This window comes from Manihot esculenta, chromosome 1 (genome assembly GCF_001659605.2).
Source record: "Manihot esculenta cultivar AM560-2 chromosome 1, M.esculenta_v8, whole genome shotgun sequence".
NCBI lineage: Eukaryota > Viridiplantae > Streptophyta > Magnoliopsida > Malpighiales > Euphorbiaceae > Manihot > Manihot esculenta.
Window position 1 is genome coordinate 5792905 of NC_035161.2, and position 20526 is coordinate 5813430.

Sequence of the window (20526 nt, forward strand, 5' to 3'; positions counted from 1 at the left end):
TTTTAATCAAAATTTATTTATGTTTAATGTAAATATTTTAAATATGTAAATTCTTCTAAAAAATTACCTAAAATATGAAAAACTAACTGATATTCTCTTTAGCAGATAAACATAAATTTTACTTTCCTTTTTTAATTTATTAAAAATTAAAAATTATTTTTATAGTAATTTATTTATTGAATTCTAATTATATATCTATTTAACGTGTATTAAAAATAATATTTAATAATTTCAAGAATATTTTAAATTTTTGTAATATTAAAAGTAATGGATAAATTAATTATTAATTTTAAAAATATTTAATGTAATTTTTAAATTAAAGAGATTAATTAATATTTTTTTTTTATAATAAGGGATCAAATAATAATTTTGTTCAAAATATAATAGTTTATATATAGCTGAATAAACCCAAACATAAAAACAACGTCGGCTAGTGCCCTTTCTGGATCAAAACGCTAAACCCTTGGCAAACGCCAATTCTTAATTTTCAATTTTCAAAGTTATTGAAAGCTTATTTTAGCTCAGCAGAAATCAAGATTTCCTCTTTGAAAATGGAGGCTGGTGGTAATGGCAAAGAGAGAGAAGAGGAACAAGACGGCATGTCCGTACATTCTCCTTGCAAAGCTCCTCCTTCCTCTGCTTCCTCTCTCCCTAAGGTCTCTCTCTCTCTCTCTCTCTCTCTCTCTCTGTTCCTCTGTTTTTTGTACGATTTTTGAATTCCTTTGCATTTCTCTAGTGGTTAACAGATTTTGGTTTTGTTTTGGTTAATTAGGAGCAATCACAGGTTGAATTGGAGCTTAGACTATTAGAAGCTCTTGAAATTTATCCTCCCGTCAAACTACGAGGCTGGTTCTTTAAGAATTCACCTTAAACTTCAATTTTATTTACTTGTTCAAAGTATTAGTTTGCTTGATTAATTGAAGTCGATATGTTGAACACCCAAAATTTTAGAACAAAATTCTTTATCAGGTTGGTAATTGTGAAGAAAATTCGTAAGTGGCAATTAGTGCATTCGAATTGTTTTTCAGAAAATTGAGATGCTTAACGTGTAAATTTTTCTTCTCCTGTGATCATTCATGCAAATTCAAAATATGTCATGAAACCCATATTCTTAGAGCTTCTATCTGGATAATTTTTTATTTTTATTTTTATTTCCCCCCTAGGAGAGACATATTTGGAAGCTTGATTAAGTGGAGCTGGATTTACTTCGTTTGATGTGTTTTTTTTTTCCTTTTTTTTGTCCTTCATTATTCATTTTTAGCCTCTAGAATATGTCAAGCATTTCAGTTGAGTTGTTGAATGTGGTTTTTGTCATTAATTACCAGTCAATTTTTAGGTCCAAGGTCTGCATCATTTTTGCAGATTGATCCTGAAGCATTAGGTGACTTGTCTAGTGCTTAATCTTTTTAATGTGTACTAGGAAACAGACACTTTCCAGTTTCCACAAGTTCATTTCTATCATAAAGTTCTATATGTTTATCTTATCTTACAACTAGAACTGCATAGTATGTCTATTCAAAAATTTGATAATCACCTAATGAGTACTTTTATGCAGGCATTCATCGCCACTTCGTTCTTTATGGTCTAATGGAATTTCTGCGAAGAAGGTTGTTTTGCCTCAGAACTCTGTTCTTTTTTTTAAAAAAAGCTTTTGCTGGGCCTTGAAGTAGAGAGTTTGCTGAAACTACTGTTTCTATTCCGTATTGTTAATACCTTAATGACCTCATTGCAGTTTTGATCGATATTTTTCGCCGGATGAGGTTTTGCAGTTGCTGGACCGTTTCTACAACATAGAAATGCTGGTAATTATAATTTTGATTGTATTTTTGCTTATATTTTAGTTACATGGATGTAATAAATACTATTTTATCATACAGTATTTGGAAGCATTTAATAATTAAGAATCAAATGGAGCAAGTCTTGGAACTGAGAGTTTGGAAGTCTCCATTTTCAATAGTTTTATATGAAATATATGCATCTTTGTGGTTGCATGCCTAATACTCAGAATTGCATAGCCTCTTGTGGCACTCTAGTCTAAAACTACAATGCCCAAATATTCCACTTTTGCTGTTCGAACCTCATCTATATTTCTTTTAAAGAAGAGCACATGTAATTTATCTGTTGATATTGGTGTGTTCTTTTACTGAGTTTCAGAAACCAGATGATGAAGAGTCAGAAATCCTGGGCCATGAAGAAGATTTTACTTTGCCTCAAAGTTATTTTGTCAAGGAAGAGTAGTGGCTCAGAGTTCTATCATGTGTTCATTTCAATACTTAGTCCTGCTTGTGTTTTCAAAATGTTAGGAAAACAAGGAGAGGAGATGCATATTGATTAGAATCTCAGATTTTTTTTTTTTAAATAATTTTCTGGGTGTGATCCTTCTCAATGGTAGCTGTCACATGACTTTGCACTTGCTTATTTGGGAACAGAAATTTGTATATACAAGTAGAGATGAACTGTAGTGCTTACAGAGAACCAGCTTGTCTGAACATTATACATAAAAATGCTATATGGTTTGAACAATCAACTCTACCTGAGGAGATTAAATCACCTACTATTATTCGGATTAACCCTTTGAACCTTGAACAATCATTTAATATATAAACACTTGAAATATTTCTTTTTCCATTAAATAGGAAGTAATAAAAATTATTTGTATTAGAGTACTTAATTGTCTTTTTTTTTAAATATTTTTATATATTTTTTTCTTATTTAAATAAATAAAACTGATTTTTTTTTTTTCAATAAAATTATAGTTTGATTGGTATCTAGTGTCAAAGTGCGAGAAATAGCAATCGCGGCTGCTAAGGTGAAATAACAAGAAAGCTTGACGGAAGAAGGGAGAAATGGATAGTGATAGTTTCAAAAAAGATAAGCAATTCTAAAATAATTTTTTAAATTATATTACATAAGTGATTAAGTTGTGAAGTAAATTCATAATTTTTTATGATAACCAGTCATGAGAACTCCGACTTAGACTGAGTTCGTATTGAAAATATCAAATTTTAACTCTATTAAGATCTAATAGTTAAATCTGTTTCACATATAAGTTTAGAATTCACTTTGATGAGTCGAATTGCGCTCGGATCTATATAGAGAAGTCCTGATTCTGCTTATCTCTTTGGGTCCGTAAAACAACAAACTCTATAATATTTGGGATCGTGTTCACGTAACGCCGAATGAAATTAAATAGTCTCTTAACAATGAAAAATGATACGGTACGTCTCCGTATATACGATCAATGTGACCATAGCAGAAGAGTACGAATATAGGACGGCAATTACGTGTCATTAGAAAATAAAAAAAAAATAATAATAAAAAGAAGAGACGTATTATTAAACTTATCCAAATATACATTGCATCCATCCTTTATCGGATCTCAGCACATCAAAGATATTAAATGCTCAATCATATAATTTTTCAATAAAATATTGAAATAAAAAATTATAAAATAGTACATTTGAATCCAATAATATCATATTCATACTAATTACAAATTTGTTATTTTTCACATTTAATACTTTTCATCGTCTGATAAGCCTTATTTTGATGCTTCATGTGCTGTATTCTTTCACTTGTTAATTTATCATCATTAATTTCGCAACCAAGATTTGACATAAAACTCGTTGCAATGTTATGAGAAAAAAATTTTTAATCGTAATAAATATTTTCCAACACATAATCATGTGGAAATAAAAACAATATATATGAAATTAGCCTTGATATTGTGCCTAATCAAGTTTCATGCATGCATATATATCCAGATATTGAGTTTGATCCAGTTGATTGATTATTCAATTAATAATTTAATGGGTTTTTTTTAGTTCAGTAATAGTTAAATATTCAAGTTTGAATAAAGTGTTTTTCTTTCTTAGATTAGGTTTTTAATTAATGTTTGATTGAAGTTGGTAAATTCTTTGAAAATAATTTTTAAATATTATCTTATTATTTTGTGGGGCCATAAGCTTAAATGGTTTTATCATTTTTTTTTACTTTACCAAATTTGTGTAATATATTCTTTGAACAACTTTTAATTTTAGAATCAATTGTTGAAAAATTGAAAGGTCCAGAAAATTTCATTTGAGTCCAAAATTAAATATTTATAATTATAAAGTTTTAAAATTAATTTAGAATTAGTAGACTCATATCATATGCAATGCATCTTTCTTAAAAATAAACTAATAAAAATTTATAAATTAAACATCCATTTATTTATAAAAAATAACTTTTTATTAAAAAAATTATTAAATTTTTTAAGCGTTTTAAATGTCAAAAAATATAATCTAGATGAATATATGTAATATAGAGTTAGTTTACTTTTTCAATGAAAAATTTTAAATTTTATTTTTATTTTTTATATGAAAAACTACTGAAAATAAAAGTTTAATTCCAACAGCTAGCAAAAGGTTTTGAAAACATTCATTAATTTGATAAAGGTTCATACATGGAAGAATATTTAATAAATGTAAACAAGGAGAAAAATATAAAATTTTGCTTCAAAAATTGAGGAAAAGGAACGAATAGACACAATAATACAAAGAAAAATTATAAGGTATTGTTGAAGCAGTGTCTTTGAAATATGGAGAGCAGTTGATCAATCAACAATCATCTAGCTTTGGTAGACCACAACACCACCATAACGTCATGGAGCGTCTACTTCATTTGATCAAATCTCAATCCCCCTCCCAAGAAAACCTAATAAAAAGCAGCCACTTCTGCAAATTTGCCCTAGACATGGCCATGTGCAGGATTCTCAATTTTATCAATGCTGGCTCTGCAAAAACGACTACACTTTGAACACTTTGGAGGAAAAAAAAAGTAATAAAAGGATTTTTGTTCATCCAAATTAACGAAATTATGTATGAACTCACCTCTCCTGCTGCAGGCTTGGATTCTTCATTTTTAAAGTTATCCTCACCTACATGGATATCGAATTCTCTTAGATAAAACATTTAAGTTAATTGAAATTGAATTAATTTATATGGATGACACCGAATTGGGTAATAAAAAATCAAAATATCTAATTTTGAATATGTTAAATAATTATAATACTCAAAATTCCATTGAAAATTGATTACAAAGCATCTGTGCTTATTTGAATTCGATTATTATTATTTAAATATTATCTAAATTTGTTCAATTTTATATTCATCATAATAGAATTTGATCGGATCAAGTATCTACAAATACCAACAGCTAAGTTTCTATTCAAGGCTAGTATAAGTGAGTTGCTTGTTGAGTTTAGCTATACCTCCATCTTCAGGCAAGTCAGAAGTCCAGAGAGTGAGGTTGTCTCTCAATAACTGCATGATTAGCGTGCTGTCCTTATATGATTCTTCACTCAAGGTGTCCAATTCTGCAATTGCCTCATCAAAAGCTTGTTTTGCCAAATGGCAAGCCCTGCAAGTTTTTTACGAATCATACAGCAATTATATAATCTTGAACAAATTAACAGCAGAGATAATTCATCTATATACCTCTCGGGAGAATTCATGATCTCATAGTAAAAGACAGAGAAATTAAGAGCAAGGCCAAGACGAATTGGATGAGTTGAAGGCAGGTCTGTGCTTGCAGTGGCAGAAGCAGCCTAAACAGAAATAGCAACAAGAGTGCACTTCAATTAAATCAAATTCACACAGTGTTTCTGTGTCAGGAAAATAGAAGGAAACATGCCTCATAACCCTTAAGTGACTGCTCAGCTGCCTCCTTCCTGTCCTGATCAGTCTTGAATTCAGCTAGATATCGATAGTAGTCACCCTTCCTGAATCCATTAATGCCATGACACAATCCAGAATTAAACGACAAAAGACTTAAAATTCTTGGTACCAGTGAGGTTTAGCACAAAGTATCGAAGTCTTTCTAAACTGCATAATCCTATCCATTAATTTAAGAATCTTGTACACATGTATGCGTTCAGTAACTCAGAAATTTCCATAGAAATTCTCAAAGAGGGATGAGATGTTTCACATCTTGTACCAAACTCAAAATATCCAAAATTGAATATGATAAATACCCAAATTCGATTAATTCTAAATCATATGTGTGCATTTGATTTTGTCATTGCTCCTATATTATACAAATTCGTTCAATTTTATATTCATCTTAATAGGTTTGATCGGATCAAGTATTGAAAGAATCAAACAATAGAAGCCCTAAAATTAGCTCGCCTATTGAAATCGTTTAATTTAAGAATCTCGTATACATGTATGCATTCGAGAACAGAGAAAATTTCCATAGAAAATCTCAAAGAGAGAGATGAGCTGACTCACATCTTGTAGTAGAAAACAGTAGCTTCCCCAGATGTAGATGAGGGGATGAGATGCTTATCGATGATAGAGAGAATATCACTGCAGATTTTATCGAGTTCCTCCTCAACCTTCTGGCGATAACTCTTAATGAGTTTAACATAGTTTTCATTGCCTTTAGTCTCTTCCTTCTGTTCAATCGAAGACATAATTCGCCAAGAAGCTCTTCTAGCACCAATGACATTTTTGTAACCAACAGAGAGGAGATTCCTCTCTTCCACAGTGAGTTCACAATCAAGCCTTGCAATACTTTTCATACTCTCAACCATTTCTGTTTCATAAGTAATCAAACAGAAATGAGAAATTAGAGAAATTAAATTACATAGAGAGGCAATTGAAAAGAAGATGATGATTATGATGATATATGCCTTCGTAACGCTCGGCCTGTTCGGCGAGCTTGGCCATGTAAACGAGAGTGTCTCGCTCCTTCTCGGCGGACATGGTTGAGAGCTCAGTAATGATGAAAACTGAAGAGAATGAGAGAGTGATGAGAGCAGAAGAGTGAAAAGCGAGGAAAAGGAGAGAGATGGATTAAATAAATACAAGAGAGAGAGAGAGAGAGGCGCGTGGGAAGAGGACGACCGTTGCTTTGCTTTCAACTACCTGAGAGGAAAACCCGCGAAATTTCGGTTTATTTTTGGCGTTCATGATCCGCTTCTTTTGGAATTTTATTTATAGTAAATAATTATTCATAATTTATAAAAGTTATTTTTTTTAATTAAAATTACGATAAAAATAAAAAAATAAAAGCAGTAAATAATTTTATAAGGTTTTAGGTCCTGATTCAGTGAAACTAATTCCATAGTTTAACTTCCTTATCAGCCTATCAAACTTGGGGATGTAGCTCAAATGGTAGAGAGCTCGCTTTGCATGCGAGAGGCACAGGGTTCGATCCCCTGCATCTCCAAATTTTGTAGTACGCCACGCTCCATCTTAAGCTGTTTACCATATGCTTTTCTTTTTTCTAAAAAAAATAAATCTCTATTATTAATATATTGATTTCTTTATTTTAAATGATAAAATAAAATGTTCTTGGCAAATAATTTATTTCTTCTTTGTATTTTAAATATATTTCAAACTTCTTTTAAATATTTTCTTAAATATTAATAAAATAATGAAAGTATCTGTTCATCATCAAAACCAAATTAAAATTTTGGTACAATTTTAATTCAATTCTTTATTTTTTTTTAATATCCTTTGATTTCACATACTTTAATTTCAAAATTTAATCCAATTTCGGTTTAAATTTTCATTTTTTAAAACAGTTTTATAAAATTATTATCATTAAAAATACCTAAATTGTTATTTGAATATATAACTGAATTATATTATAATCTCTAAATTTTAATATAATTAATAATTTGATTTATATATTTTTAAAATCGAACACTTAAATTTCTTTATAATTAATTCATCTAAATTAAAAGTTTTTCTATTTATTTTTACTATTAAATTAAATCCTTAAATTTTAGCAAAATTAATAGATTAATTTCTATATTTTTAAAATCATACAATTAAATTTTTCTTTAATATGTATATTTTCATTTATTATAATTTAAATATTTCAATTTTTTAATTTAAAAAATACTTAAATTTTTATTAATTTTTATTTATAATATCTCATTTAACTAATTTTTAACATTTTTTATTCTTCAATTTTTATTTATTAAAATACCTAAATACTTATAATTTCAAAATTTTTAAAAAATAGTTATTATTTTAACTATTTTTAAATTGTACCAAATAACCTCTAAGTTATAAACTTCTATAAATAGTATTTTAAGAACAAATTGTATTTATAGAAAAAGTTTGATAATCTACTAGTTTTGAACTAGTGTCTACAATAAATAAAAAAACTATAATTTTAAAAAAATAAATTAAATATAAAGAGATTTAAGAATTTTATTTTAAAAATATAAAAACGGATCCATCAATTACGCTAAAATTTGAAAATTAAAATGGAGTTTATACAATATAAAATTCTTCACCTATACTGAAAATAATTTAAGTGTTCACGAGAATATTTTAGGTATTTAAAATATCGATTTTTCCTTAGACCGATTAATTAATAGAATTATGAACGAAAAATTATCTAATTTGAACAAATTGATTACACAGTAATTTACGAATTTATTAATTATAGTTAAACTCATAAATTAAAATATAATTTAACTTAAAATAAAGCATTAAACACACATTGTACTTATAATTAAAAATTATTTAGTGATTTAATATATTTATAACTAAAATTATTTAAAATTACAAAATGTGAAAGAATAGCAAAGAAAATAATATTTTTTTTTATAGATCTACAAATTTATTCCCAAGTTCCACTACTATTTATATTTTTTTTATATAAATATAAATATTAAAAAAAAAAAACAAGTTAATGAACTAAACTTTTGTAGACATCAGTATTACTGATTAATTACAGGCTGGTTCAGCCACTAAATCAATTTGATTTTTCTTCTGGTTCATTCTATTTTGTGAAAATTTTAAAGAGAATAGGTTGAACAAATTACAAGTGGAGGTCAAGGACAAAGACATCAGCAAAATGAATCACTTTCAGAATGAAGAAACACTAAGTTCAGGTACAGAAATTACAACTGTATAAACATATTCACTGGAAACTTGAAAGCTTTAGACCTCACCTTCTAAACATTACACACCTAAAACAATAAACTTGGCAAGATCCCTTTAGGGTTTAGCCCCCACCAACTTCAAACACCCAAGTCCAACCCAAGAGAGAATATTGTTTAACTAACATTTCGTGGTTTTGCTAATTCTCCATCCACTGTAGTTAATTTTCAATACAGGGTAATTTTTTTTTTTTGAGAAAAAAGAATTTGCTTTGAAAAAATGATGAATGAATTACAACAAATGCCTTGACAAAAATTGCATGCTTCTCAGCTACTTGTGCAGCCAGCCTCCCTTTTACTTTACAGCTTCCCCGAGCAACATGGTGATACTATCAAAAAAGATTCATGACCTGGCGTTAATAAAAATATCAAAAACAGCTTCAAAGGACAACTACTCTTTTTATTATGAAGAAAATACAGAAAATAAGCTAGTCATTAATGAAGTATTCCTTATGTGCCGAAATAAGTAGCAGCCCTATTGAACATAAGCTTGTGGAAGCTCTTAACAAAATCCTAGTCATTTTTGGGGTCTCAACTCTCAGGTCATTGATGATCAAGAGTTCAGTTCACATATGCAACTAATGTGCAACTTCATGGAAGGAAAACTATTATGGTCCTTGGTCAAGAATCGTGTCACAGGATAATGGAAAGGGAAGGAGCTCATTAGAGGGAGCTCTTAACGCCTCAAAACTCAATAAAGGGAAGTCTCAATCTCACAATTTTGTAGACTCCTTTTTCAAGGCTTGGTGTTAAGAGCTTCCTCCAATAAGGGCATTCCCTATCCATCATATTGGACGCGATCCCTGACTTGGGATTGTAACAAAAACATTGCTGCTAAAACAGATTAGGTGTTTCCCTGGAGCTAAAGGCAGAAAATATTGTGACCAAAGCATAAGAAACAGCTGCAACAAGAAATTACTAATAACTAGTACATTCAGGTCCAAAACCTAATCTAAGCTCCAATTCATGCAGACATCAACTAAGCTAAGACTTGTAATGAAAAAATGTGGCTCTTACCAAGACTAAATGGTGAAGCTTAAAACATAATTAAACAACATATTCTTACCTAAAGGTTACATAAATCATTTTTATCGATAGATTAATAGGAATTACCAGAGCAAAATAAGTTTGTACACTTTGGTGATGGCGAGACCACTTAATGCTAGATCAATCATTTTCTCACAAATGGTTTCTGACAGACAAGTAACCTCTGGTCACTACCATTCTGCAAGTCAATAACCCTCGCTTCCCAGTGTATCTGTGTAGCAAGTGCCCGTGCCATCTCTATAGCTCCCAATTTATCAGAAAGAACAATCCATCCCTGCCAAACAAACTTGTTACAATAAAAATGTTGCATAGGAAGCAAGGGCCAGATGTGCTAGATACAGAGGAATGCATCCATGCAAAATAATATGAAGATGCGAGCTACTGTTTGGTTTTAAAAAGAAAAGAAAAAGGCAAACAACCACTTTACTAGTTATCCATTTTGAAGCATACAACAACCACTTGAAGTTTGGATGAGCAAAAGTAATCTTACTCCTATGAGACATGAAGCATCATTAAACCATGTATTGCATGGTAATTTGTTGTGCAGACAGGACTTACATAAAAAATAAGAAAATGGAACTTATGATAGATCCATTAATAAATTTAGCAACATAAAGCTGGAGCATAATCCACAGTGGGTTGTGCTAGGCTAGGCACTTTCACCATAAAATAGGGGGGCAACCTTGAAAGATGCTGCAGAAAGCGCTCAAGTTTAGATGATGAATAAAATGCCAAGAATGCAGTGAAAATACCTCAGGGCGTAGAATTCTATCCATCTCTAAAAGCAAGTCCATCATGCGGCATCTCTCTGAACTAAGATGTGAGAGAAGCCCATTGGCATGAAGCATGTCGTATGTACGGGGGTATGTAGGGAATGGCTCACACCTGTATACCAATAGATAAAGCAATTTTAATTTATCAATGAATCTATTTTCTAAAAGTTTGATGAAATATTTTTTTTTCTTATAATGAAACTAACATACCAATCATGCAAAACACCAGCAAAACCTCGGTCAAGTATTAGAGGAAGTGTATTATGAGCCCAAACAGGCACAACATTCATCACCCACACTGATTTCTTTTCCTCCAGAAATGCAGCATTTAGACCCCCATAGTGAGCATTCATGTCCATCACATTTCGTATCATGTTATATGGAGGTAATGGGTCCTCATCCCCTGGCCTCTTAGGATGGTCAGAGAAAATTAAGGGTGTAAGCAAAGACCAGTAGTTTCTTAGAGCTGATCCCCAAACCTGTAAGTCTTCAAAGAAATCTTCAGGCTGAACTTCTGCAAGGCCAAAAATGAATCAACAAATTAGACAGCAGTTAATATGTCAAACTAATATTGAAGAAAGAAATTGAATGATTTTACATAAATGATATATAGACCATTGCACGGCACAACAGAAAGTCTCAGACTTGCAAACATAAGACTGCAGGTTTAATTCTAGAGAGCAACCACTTCTAGTAAATGCAAAAGAATAGAGCTCTCTCTAAAATAGGTATCCTACATCACTTTGATAGGATGAATAACTGGGTAATGACTTTTCTTAATCTGATAGCCAAGATGTCATAAAAATAAGTCGAACAGAAACAAAATTAATAATCTCTTTGGAATTGCTATGAGAGAGCTGCTGGTGAGATGAGAAAAATACATTCTTAAATATGTTAGTTAAAGAGCATAAAAATTGGTTAAAAAAAAAAAAAGAAATTGATATGTTTTAGCCTAAAGAACACTAAAGTAACAAAACAACCTTTTCCACACTGCTTTTTTTGAATGGGATCTAGAATTATTCTTTTTTCTAAAAAACACTTTTTTGACCTTGAAACAATGCCAAACGGGGGCCTAAATAAATAAATATAGGAAAGACAATAAATACATCAATAGATCCAAGAACTATAGTGTGCAATTAAACAATACTTGCCATGAACTTGAAGCTCAGCCGAGTTCAAATGGAAACCCAAAGACATCTTCTGAATGGGAATCCAGCGTTTGCTGGTGGTTCCAGTTATACATGCCACAAGGGGTTGATAATATGGTGAAGCATCGTGCCCATCATTGCATAGTGGTGGTGTGTCCTGCTTACTATAGTAAAGAAGGGGAAAAAAAGAAACAATATTAACATGGATTTGCCAGCAGAGCTTCCATGTGATAGGAAAATAAAAAAGGAGAGGAGGAAGGGGGCAGGAGGGGAAGCTCTACAGATTCAAGTGCTCTTGCTAAAGTTTAAAACTTGCCTGATAATATATTAAATAAATTAACAATTCAGGAAAGACTCTGCACTAAATAACTAACATCCTCACCGGGATTTATAGCAATTGACATCCACAGTTTTCTGCCAGACAAAAGTCTCCTCCTGCTGAGCTAGAAGATTCCAACATATTTTTTCAGTTAATGCTTCCATCACCGTCACTATGTTTCTCCTCTTTGAGTTCAACGCACTCCCATGAGGCTTGCTCATTGGTGAGGTTAAAACAAAGTAACCTCCAGGCTTGAGAAGTCGATCAACTTCAATAAGAAGCATACCATCTGTTTTATCAAGCCAATGTTAGAAAGCAAAGGCATTTGACTTTTAGAACAAAGAAAAAGTGTTACCCCTTAAGTTTACCAATTTCACTTACCAAAGAAAGGCATGTTTAGAAAAGTGAATATTTTCAATGGTAGCATTAAAAAACCAACGTGATTATTTTGCACAAACCTTGTAAACAATGAAATAGCAATTCCATTGATTTGGATATGGATAATTTCATTTATCATTTTCCTTTAAGTTTCATCATTCACTTGCCTTTTTCTTCTACTGTGACAGCACCAAGAACTCTATTTTTTTTTCTTTTTCTGAGGGAGGAAATCCCTGTATGAACCATAAAAACTTAAGGAGATAAATAATAATACACTACCATGACAATTCTTTATGACTCCATTTACAAATGTAGTTTAATCAGTTTGCCATTTCTAGCATTGATGACAACTATATTTTACATGACAATAACCATTTTTGTTTTATGCAATGGTTATAAATGTATCAGAAAACTTTTCAGTATATTTATTTACAAGTTACAAGTTTCTTGCAATGCAATAAGAAAGTGTGCAAGTAAACATGTTGCTAAGTAGCCCAGAAGACACCAGAAAATTCAAAAATCTAAAACTTTCACCTTAAAATTCTGCATACATATTTTTAAGTATCAAAAACATGAAGCCACATTGTGAGGGCCTCATTGTGATAGTGCCATGTGATGAAGAGGCATCTACTTGAAGCCACAAACTGCTTCTACTAGATCTGTTTCTCAGCAGGAGGGTATGGTGCAAATGTTCCTTAAGAAACACATATTTTTTTTTGTCATTTAACTAATTCCTCTAATTACAAAAGGGATAAAAGGCTGTAGAAGTATTTCCAGGTTGGCAGTATTGTCTTTCCATAAGGATCAAGTCTGAAATCACATCTAAAAATTATTTTTATAGCAGTTTTCTTTAGGAGAATTGAAAAAAGAAATGCAAGACATAACTAGAACAAAAGTTCACTCAAGATTAACAGTACTATAGAACTGCTAATTCCAAATCAAAGTTATGCAAGAACTGAAGCTGTCAATCAGTGCATTCAAAAGAACCAACATCTAAAACGAAACTAATACATGAATTAAAAAAGGGAAAAAGAATCAACAGAAAGCAAGGATGTGGCAATAAAACTACAGCTGGTCCTTTTTAATAAAATAATTTTTGTAGGGCACACCCAAAACAATGCCGTCCAATCCAAATAGTAGCAGAAAATATGCCAAAACAAATAGAAGTACCTTTTTCATCCCAATTAATACCACATTGAGCACAATGAACCATATCAAACGACAATGATGGATATGGAAGTTTCCGTGAATTGAAGTTTCCAATAATTGCCGGAAGACCTCTCTCAAGGGCCAGCTGAACTTGACTGCCAGTTGCTTGATATGCCGCAATACAAACAGCCATTAACTTCAGCGATACCAAATGAGCTCCAAAGCTACCAAATCCACAACCAATATCCAGTACAGTTCGCACCTATAATTAAATAAAGCAGATGAAAACTATAAACAGATAGCCATATATTCATGCTTCCATTCAGAATACAGAAAAGGGTACACCATATGGCATCCTGACTATCATGACTGTGAACTTCATCATGAGCCAACAGAAAACTATTAAATACTCTATAGAACAAAAGCTAATGTGCTTAAAATCCTTGCCCCACAACATAAAAAGAATAGCAATGATAAACCGACAAGAAGACTTACACCAGCTTGAAGAAATTCTGAGTCGCTTCCTAAACCTATCATCTCTGCAATCTGGCGAGAATAATCTTTGACGCCATCAAACACCAATCCATCTTCTGATTGAAAAGCAATTTGATTCTCTTCCAATAACATCAACCTATACAATCATTTATTGGACACATGACCCCAAACAATTAAATTATTATAACATGCAGAAGTTTGATGCTGATTAGATCCATATATAATATCAACAAAAGAGAATGACCTTTTTGTCATGCTTCCAGATGAAAGAAACTGGTCCTTGGTAAGCATCACATTACCGCTCCATATGACATCCCTACCAGCAGGCCACCTTAAGGGGATCTTATAATCCTTTGGGGGGCGAACCAAACACCATTGTCTTGGTCTTGACACTTCGCAATGTCTATCTAACTCCTCCCCATCTTTAAATCCAGCCAACAAATTTGCTGAAACATTGTAACAAGGCACAAAATTTTCTCTTTCTTTGCCACAAAGTCCCAGCTCTTTTTGCCGACTAGCTCCTAATGAGAGAGTTCTCAGCTCCAAATAATCAACTGCAGCTTGCTCCTTTAACCTTCTATAGTTGGAATAGATGTCAGGAACTGGAGTGTTTGTCACAGAATCAAATGTACTTGAAGTAGATCCTAAAATAGCAATTAGTGCAAGTACACAAATGACGCACAAAAGCAACCAACTATGCGGCAGTCTAAGGCCGAAAATGAGAGATAGTTTACTGAACCAGGGGCTTCTCATGTCCAAAGTTGTTTTTAAGAGGAAACAGAATCCACTAAATAACCGGTGTCTCTCCAAGAACAGCAAAAAACATAACCTATCATAACATATGAGCTTCTATATATGTTACCACGAATCCGCACTATTCCTACAAGCATTGAAGACAACCTTCCGGAGATCTTTCTCAGTAAAATCATACCAATCAGTACTCACATTTTCCGAAGTCCAATAACACAACTTAAGTTCACTATAAAACAATCATTAAACCGAGTCCCAGGCACCTGAATTCCAATCCTACTCACGAATCAAGAATTCAGCACGCAGAAGAACTACGATTCCGAATCACCTTTTGGTGTCTCAAAAGCAGAGAACTGAACGCAATTGAGTAAAATCCAAACCAATCTCCAGTAACTAACCAATCAGATCAACCAACCTGCCAGAAATTCAAAATAAGCAAACAAAATAAATGAATTTGAGTCTCTAACGGTCTGTTTAGTTATTTAAGAAGAAAACAAAAGGAAAAGAGAATCTCACAAGAAGTTGAATCTACCCAAAAAGAAGTTCATTTAAAAAAAAAAATTCAGTTCTGCAGAGAGGATTCCAAATTCTTCAACTTTATATAGTTTAAACAAGAAATTCTGAAAAGAAAAACACAAAAGATTCAAATGCATAGCTTTCCATTTTCACTGCAGTCTAGATCTCGAAAAAAGAAAACCCAGTAACGAGATCAAACCAAAATTACACGCAGAATAAAAAAGGAAAATCTAACCACTTATAACAGCATACATTGTTTACCAAAATGGAAAGAAACCCAACAAAAAAGGAAGCGAATTTAGGGTTTTGTGGGGGGATAAATACCAGTTTTGATTCGTTGAAGACTGGAGATTCAAAGTAAAATCAAGAGAAAGAGAATGCAGCAGAGAAGTAACTAATGGAGCGTCCAACTATATGGGGTAGTAATTTGTTTGTTCGATACAATAAAGAATTGCGTAAAAATCAGTGACGAGATCTAAATCAAGAATCGCCTCTGGCTCTTCAATACACAACAAGAGACAGGTTAATTAAACAAGGTTTCTGCAGGAAGAGGAGGGAGATCAGAGAGAGAATATTTGTAATTTTATAGTGTTCTGCACTTTTACCCCCCCTTTATTTTAATTTAATTTATTTTCGAAAATTTGTTTTATTTTATTTTCTGTTTGGACATGCTGGAGCTGGAATGACAGCGATGGCCTGTAATGTCCACTCTCAAATTTGACATTAGGCCGTAGAATTTTGATATTACTTTTTATTTATTTGAATTTCAATTTAATTTTATCTTAATTCAATATTTTTATTTTAAAACTTTAAAAATAAAAATTACTTGCATCTCATAATTTTTATTTATTTTTTAATTAAAAATATTTTTTATTTTTAATATATTTTATTTTATTTTATTTAAATTTATTTAATTTTTAATAATAAAAATAATTTATATAAAAATATTTATTCTAAATTCTATATATATTTTACTTTTATATAGTAAAAACATGAAGTTAATTAATAATTTTTTGACCGATATCAATTAGTAAATAAGGAATTATACGATTATAAAAAAATAATAAGGATTTACTATATATTATTCTTAACGGTAATTTAGTTTATGAAAAAGCAAATTTTTATTATTTTGAATATTAACTATTATGACATCTGTATTTATTTTTTATGGATGAAATTTCTAAATGTTATAATTTATTAAAATTTTATCATATAGCTATTTCATATAATAATAACTCAAGGTAAAATTATGTTATAACATTCAATTATATTACTCATGGGGTAGAAATATTTGTGATTAAACAGAATAATTACTTATATTAAATTAATTTTATATTTTATTATATTTATTTTTGAATTAATGGCAAAAAATAAGTATGTAATTTTAATTTTATTGCAATTACACCGTCTACATTTTATTTTGTCAATTAAAACCTGAACTTTTAAAATTACTTTAATTATACCCTATCATTATTTCTGCCGTTAAAAACTAACAAAATTACTACGTTACTTATCACATGAACATGTCATATCAACAAATTTTAAGATAAAATTGATAGTAATTTAAAAGTTTAAAATAAAATTGCAATAAAACTAAAAGTACAAATTTTTTTGATAATTATTTATTTTATTATTATTTTTTTAAATTTAAACTAAATATTAGTATAATTTAAAAAAATAGTGAATTAATATTATATTTGAGGATTAAAAGAATAATTTTTAAAAAAATATCTTAAAAAATTAATGATAGTTTTAAAAGTAATGTTAAATAGTAAGTATATTAGACAGATTCAAAAAAAATCGATCCATAATAATTTTAGTTAAAATAAGATCAAGATAAATTATTATTATAAAATTATTGATAAAAATTAAAATAAAATTGAATAATAATAATAATAATTTTTAAATATATTGAATAGTGAAAAAAATAATTTTATAATTTTATAAATTTTCAGGTGTATTTGATTAGATATAAAAAACATAGTCTATTTGATAAAAAATAAAAATTTAGGACAGAATTGAAATAAAAATAAAGTATAAATTTTTTTTAATAATTAATTAATTAATTATATTATAAATTACGAGTAAAAAATATAAAATATAATTATAATAAAAATTAAAAATACAAAATTTTTAATTATTAATTTTTTATTTTTTGTTGTTGAATTTTAATTGAGTAGATAAAAATTGAATGGATAGTCGCGTCACGTTGGTTGAAGTTTGTTTATTTCATTAATATCCCAAACAACTCTCTTAATCACGACATTGCTATAAACAGACCATAAGCTTATCTTAATGATATTTGTTAAAATAAGACAATCTAACCGACATTGTGATGTTCATATTTATATATTTATACTCTGTTTAATTTCTGAAAATAAAAACATTTCCAAATAAAAAAAAATATTTTTCTTAAAAAGATTAATTTTAATTCAAAGTTTCCCTTATTGCAAGACAATGACTTAGTAACTTGTACAATTTACCCATAAATGTACGAAGCCATTTCCAACAGACAAAAAAGACATCAAAAACATTATAAATTTGTCGTTTTCTAGAGAAATTTTGAAATTTTATAATACAATTAAACATTAACCATCGATTTTGACGAGATTTATACAAAATTAAGAGTTAGTAGTATTTAATTTAAATTAAAAAAATTGATCGAATCGAATTAATTTAAAATTTTAATTCGAGTTTTTACTCATTTCAGTTTAGTTTGATTTTTAATTTCAAAAATTTTGAGTTATTTCAATTCGGTTCGATTTTGATCAGAAAAAAATTGAAAAAATCGAACTGAACCTATTAGTGATAATAGTATATTATTTTCAATATTATAGTGAGATTAAATCATATTAAAGTTAAAATATTTTAATTAAATTAAATTTTAGTATAAAAAATAAAATTTATTAAAAATTCAAATCAATCAAATCGAATAGAATCAAATTGATTCAATTCAATTTGATTTATGATTAAAATTAATTCGATTCGATTTTTATAAATACTAAAATTTTAAATTTTAATTTATTCAATTCGATTCGATTTTAAATCAAACTGAACGAATGCTAGTCTTGCAACGGAGCTAATAGTTATAATAATTTTTCCAATACCCTCGTACTTGCCTAACACACTCTAGTAATTAGGGATGTCAAACAAGTTTTAGAGCTTTTTTTTTTTAAATAAAAGATATTAAATAATTAAAATTAAATTTTAAAATATGATGATTTTTTATGAACATGTATAATTTTTATTTTATAATATTGAATATTATAATTAATTTAATTATTATTTATAATATTTTTAATTTATATATTATGTAGTATAATTTTAAATAATTTATTGATATAAAATTTTAATTTTAAATTGTAATTAATAAATTATAAAAAGATAATAAAATATAAATAAAATATGAATTCGTGACCAGGTTTTTTTATTTTAGTGATTTTTAGTCTTTTATAGACTTATATTTTTCTTTTATTCGTCCAAGTTATAGGTATTTTTTTTACAGATAATAATTTTTTGGTTAATTTTTTAATATACTACTAATTAATATATATTGAAAAATAAAATTTTATTAGTTTTAAAAATAATAAGAATAAAAGTAGGCTTATTTTTTTCTTTTATTCATCTCAAGTTATAGGTAAATTTTTTTTTATAGATATTAATATATTGGTTAGCTTTCTAATATACTATGAAAAATAAAATTTATTAATTTTAAAAATAATAAGAATAATTTAGAATGGACAATATATTAGTAAAAGTAATGTAAAATTCATTATTTTTAATTTATATAAAATAAATAAATAGATTTATTTCTATCACAGAGAAAGAATAATTTTTTTTCTAAATAACAATAACTTTTGCCACGTAACAATTAATTTTAAATTTAACACGTAATAATTAATTTTAAATTTTACGGTAAATTTAAACCGAATTTAACTTTTATTATTGACATTCGATGGAGACCTACGATATTTTTTTTTAAAAAACTTTTAAAACATACGATTTTAAAAAATATGACAAGAACAGTAATCTTATTATAAAATTTGATATGAAAATTTTACCATTTATTTCGACTTCTAACCACTATTTTTTTGTAGCGTTTTAATTAAACGATATTAATTAAAACGATTGACAAAACCTAATTAGTTATTTATCAGATTTTATTATTTTAATAAAATTTAATTTTTTAAAAATAGTATAATTATTTTATTTGAAATAAAAAATTTCATAAAAATTTAATTCAATTAATTTATTTAAAATAAAAAAATTAATTCTTTTTAATTTAAAATTTTTAATTATATATAAAAATAAAATTAACTAAAATCGTTTGGTGAATAGCGTGCAAATTTTGAAGGTAGTTAGTGAAACCAATGATGCCTAAATTTCAGAAACTGTGGTGATTTGATTTGTTTGTTGAGCAAATTGGTTGAGTTGTTCACTATTTCTTGAAATCAGTAATCTATTCATAAAGGAAAGTCTTTGGGAAAATGACAGCCCAACCATAAAGAAAATAATGCCTCTTTTCTGATGAAATCGCAAGTTCTTGCAGGCATCTATTCTGAGAATTTTGGATTCTACCAAGCATTACCCTTCAAAATGTCTTTGGAAAAGTAGAAAAAATTTATATATATATATAAAAAGTTGGTGCCCTCAATGTCTAAAGAATTCAGCTTTCTTTAAGACAATGCAGATCAGCCACTCATCCCATAAAATGCAATTCTCTTTCTCCTGATCGTTAGTATAATACATTGGAAAATGGCTTATATCAATAAAAATTTTGATCTTTACGTCTTATTTTATTCAATTTAAAAAAAAAAAAAGTAAGATTTTGTATATATTACCACATTGAAGCATTTTATAAAAATTTTCAATGGCTTATAAATTAAAAAAGAGTAGAAAGAAGGATGAGTTTGAAAAATCAAGCAAACTAAACAACAGTTTGAGTAGAGAGTAAGTGTTGAGATGACATATCAAACTCAATACTACCGTTGAGATGGGCGGCCAAAT

General features: G+C 28.9%; 3 protein-coding genes and 1 non-coding gene across 5 annotated transcripts; 2 read left to right on the top strand and 2 right to left on the bottom strand.

Annotated features, from left to right (window-relative positions):
• Nucleotides 1-413: 413 nt before the first annotated feature.
• LOC110625036 lies at nt 414-2532 on the top strand. Its single transcript, XM_021770533.2, has 5 exons — nt 414-656; nt 773-845; nt 1556-1607; nt 1733-1802; nt 2155-2532. Exons 1-5 carry the CDS (start codon nt 552-554, stop codon nt 2236-2238), a joined length of 384 nt encoding a protein of 127 aa, XP_021626225.1. The 5' UTR covers nt 414-551; the 3' UTR covers nt 2239-2532.
• A 1865-nt stretch (nt 2533-4397) lies between these two features.
• LOC110625028 (14-3-3-like protein GF14 iota) lies at nt 4398-6826 on the bottom strand. Its single transcript, XM_021770519.2, has 7 exons — nt 6674-6826; nt 6270-6576; nt 5674-5761; nt 5478-5587; nt 5252-5400; nt 4872-4918; nt 4398-4774 (listed from the first exon to the last, which is right to left on the bottom strand). The coding sequence occupies exons 1-7, from the start codon at nt 6744-6746 to the stop codon at nt 4763-4765; spliced, it is 786 nt and encodes a 261-aa protein (XP_021626211.1). The 5' UTR covers nt 6747-6826; the 3' UTR covers nt 4398-4762.
• A 313-nt stretch (nt 6827-7139) lies between these two features.
• Nucleotides 7140-7212, top strand: TRNAA-UGC. Its single transcript has one exon. It is a non-coding gene; the product is annotated as a tRNA-Ala (tRNA).
• Nucleotides 7213-8851: 1639 nt separating this feature from the next.
• Nucleotides 8852-16110, bottom strand: LOC110624988 (probable methyltransferase PMT5). 2 transcript variants are annotated; one of them, XM_021770467.2, is made up of 10 exons: nt 15844-16110; nt 14498-15418; nt 14254-14389; nt 13780-14020; nt 12295-12520; nt 11916-12076; nt 10975-11278; nt 10744-10876; nt 10058-10265; nt 8852-9273 (listed from the first exon to the last, which is right to left on the bottom strand). In XM_021770467.2, exons 2-9 carry the CDS (start codon nt 15004-15006, stop codon nt 10116-10118), a joined length of 1860 nt encoding a protein of 619 aa, XP_021626159.1. In that variant the 5' UTR covers nt 15007-15418; nt 15844-16110; the 3' UTR covers nt 8852-9273; nt 10058-10115. The 2 variants fall into 2 exon arrangements, with proteins under 2 accessions (XP_021626159.1, XP_043810237.1); XM_043954302.1 differs by having other exon boundaries at nt 8852-9294.
• Nucleotides 16111-20526: the final 4416 nt, after the last annotated feature.